The sequence below is a fragment of the Bison bison genome, unplaced genomic scaffold (genome assembly GCF_000754665.1).
Source record: "Bison bison bison isolate TAMUID 2011002044 unplaced genomic scaffold, Bison_UMD1.0 scf7180017459607, whole genome shotgun sequence".
Taxonomy (NCBI): Eukaryota; Metazoa; Chordata; class Mammalia; order Artiodactyla; family Bovidae; genus Bison; species Bison bison.
The window spans coordinates 2,892-4,276 of record NW_011372037.1 but is presented as its reverse complement, the minus strand read 5'-3'; the positions used below and the strand labels follow the sequence as shown (position 1 = coordinate 4,276).

Genomic DNA, 1,385 nt, shown 5'->3' with positions numbered 1-1,385 from the left:
GGCGTGCAGGCCAGCGGGCGGTGCTGGGGAACGCTGGGTCACGCCTGCCACCCACAGCCGGTGCTCGGGGGGCCACTGGGAGTGTGAGGAGCGGCCCTGCCCGCGGCGCTGTGCCCTGGAGGGCGGCTCCTTCGTCACCACGTTCGACGCCAGGCCCTTCCGCTTCCATGGCACCTGCACCTACGTCCTTGTGCAGGTAGGACACACCCCCACCAGGGGCCCCGCCACAGGCGGGGGGACACCGTGAGCGCCCTGGGGCCTGACCTGAGCCACCCTCCCCCAGAGCCCCCAGCTCCCTGACGGTGGCTCGCTCATGGCTGTGTTCGACAAGTCTGGGTACTCTCACTCGGAGACCTCCCTGGTTGCTGTCATCTACAAGTCCAGCAAGGTGAGGCCACCCTACCTGTGCCCCAGGCAGACACACCCCAGCTCCCACTTCACCCTGCCTGGCCCACACGAGGTGGGGGCTTCCCCTGCTCCCGGCCCCCTGTAACTCAAGCCTCCTTCCTCCAGGACAAAATCGTGATTTCTCAGGATGAGGTGGTCACCAACAACGGCGACACCAAGTGGCTGCCATACAAGACTCGTACGTCCCCAGCCCTGCCCGGCACCCAGGGCCTCACTGAGCTGGGTCCCAAAGCAGGCCACCCGCTGAGGCTCCTGTCCCCTCAGGAAACATCACGGTCTTCAGGCAGACATCCACCCACCTTCAGATGGTCACCACCTTCGGGCTAGAGCTTGTGATCCAGCTGTGGCCCGTGTTCCAGCTGTACATCACCGTCGGGCCCCAGTTCAGAGGCCAGACCAGAGGTGAGTCCCACCCCAGTCTGCCCAGGGCTGGCCCAGACGCCCCTCCCTGCCCGGCCTGGCCACCCCAGAGGAGGAGGGCCCGGCAGAGCCTGGCGCTGACCCAGCCCATCCAGCACCACAGCTGGCCCTCCCAGTGTGGTTAGGGGAGGAGGGGGCCTCAGGGAGCGCAGGGCAGGACAGGAAGGAGCACAGGCCACCCACCCTCGCCACCGGCCCAGGGCTCTGCGGCAACATCAACGGGGACACGACGGACGATTTCACCACGAGCATGGGCATCGCCGAGGGCACTGCCTCGCTTTTCGTGGACTCCTGGCGAGCAGGAAACTGCCCTGCTGCGCTGGAGCGTGAGATCAACCCCTGCTCCATGAGCCAGCTCAACAGTGAGTGCTGCCCAGGAAGGGCGGGGTGGGCGGGAGCCCCCGGGCAGCTGATACACGCCCGCCTGTCCCCCCAGAGGTGTGTGCGGAGACCCACTGTGCGGTGCTGGTGCAGAAGGGCACGGTGTTTGAGAACTGTCACGCCACTGTGGACCCCAAGCCCTTCTACAAGGTGGGTGGGGCCGTGGGCATGGAGAG

The 1,385-nt window shown here is 66.9% G+C and overlaps 1 protein-coding gene across 1 annotated transcript in view; it reads left to right on the top strand.

The window, feature by feature from the left end:
- The window catches only part of LOC104992031 (mucin-6-like), a gene marked incomplete at its 3' end in the record, with an annotated part of 8,968 nt that overhangs the window by 4,695 nt on the left and 2,888 nt on the right, over positions 1-1,385 (top strand). The window contains exons 5-10 of the mRNA XM_010845119.1: positions 58-196; positions 284-388; positions 514-586; positions 673-810; positions 1,029-1,190; positions 1,265-1,359. Of these exons, the coding sequence (XP_010843421.1) occupies positions 58-196; positions 284-388; positions 514-586; positions 673-810; positions 1,029-1,190; positions 1,265-1,359 (712 nt within the window). The remainder of the gene's footprint in view (positions 1-57; positions 197-283; positions 389-513; positions 587-672; positions 811-1,028; positions 1,191-1,264; positions 1,360-1,385) is intronic.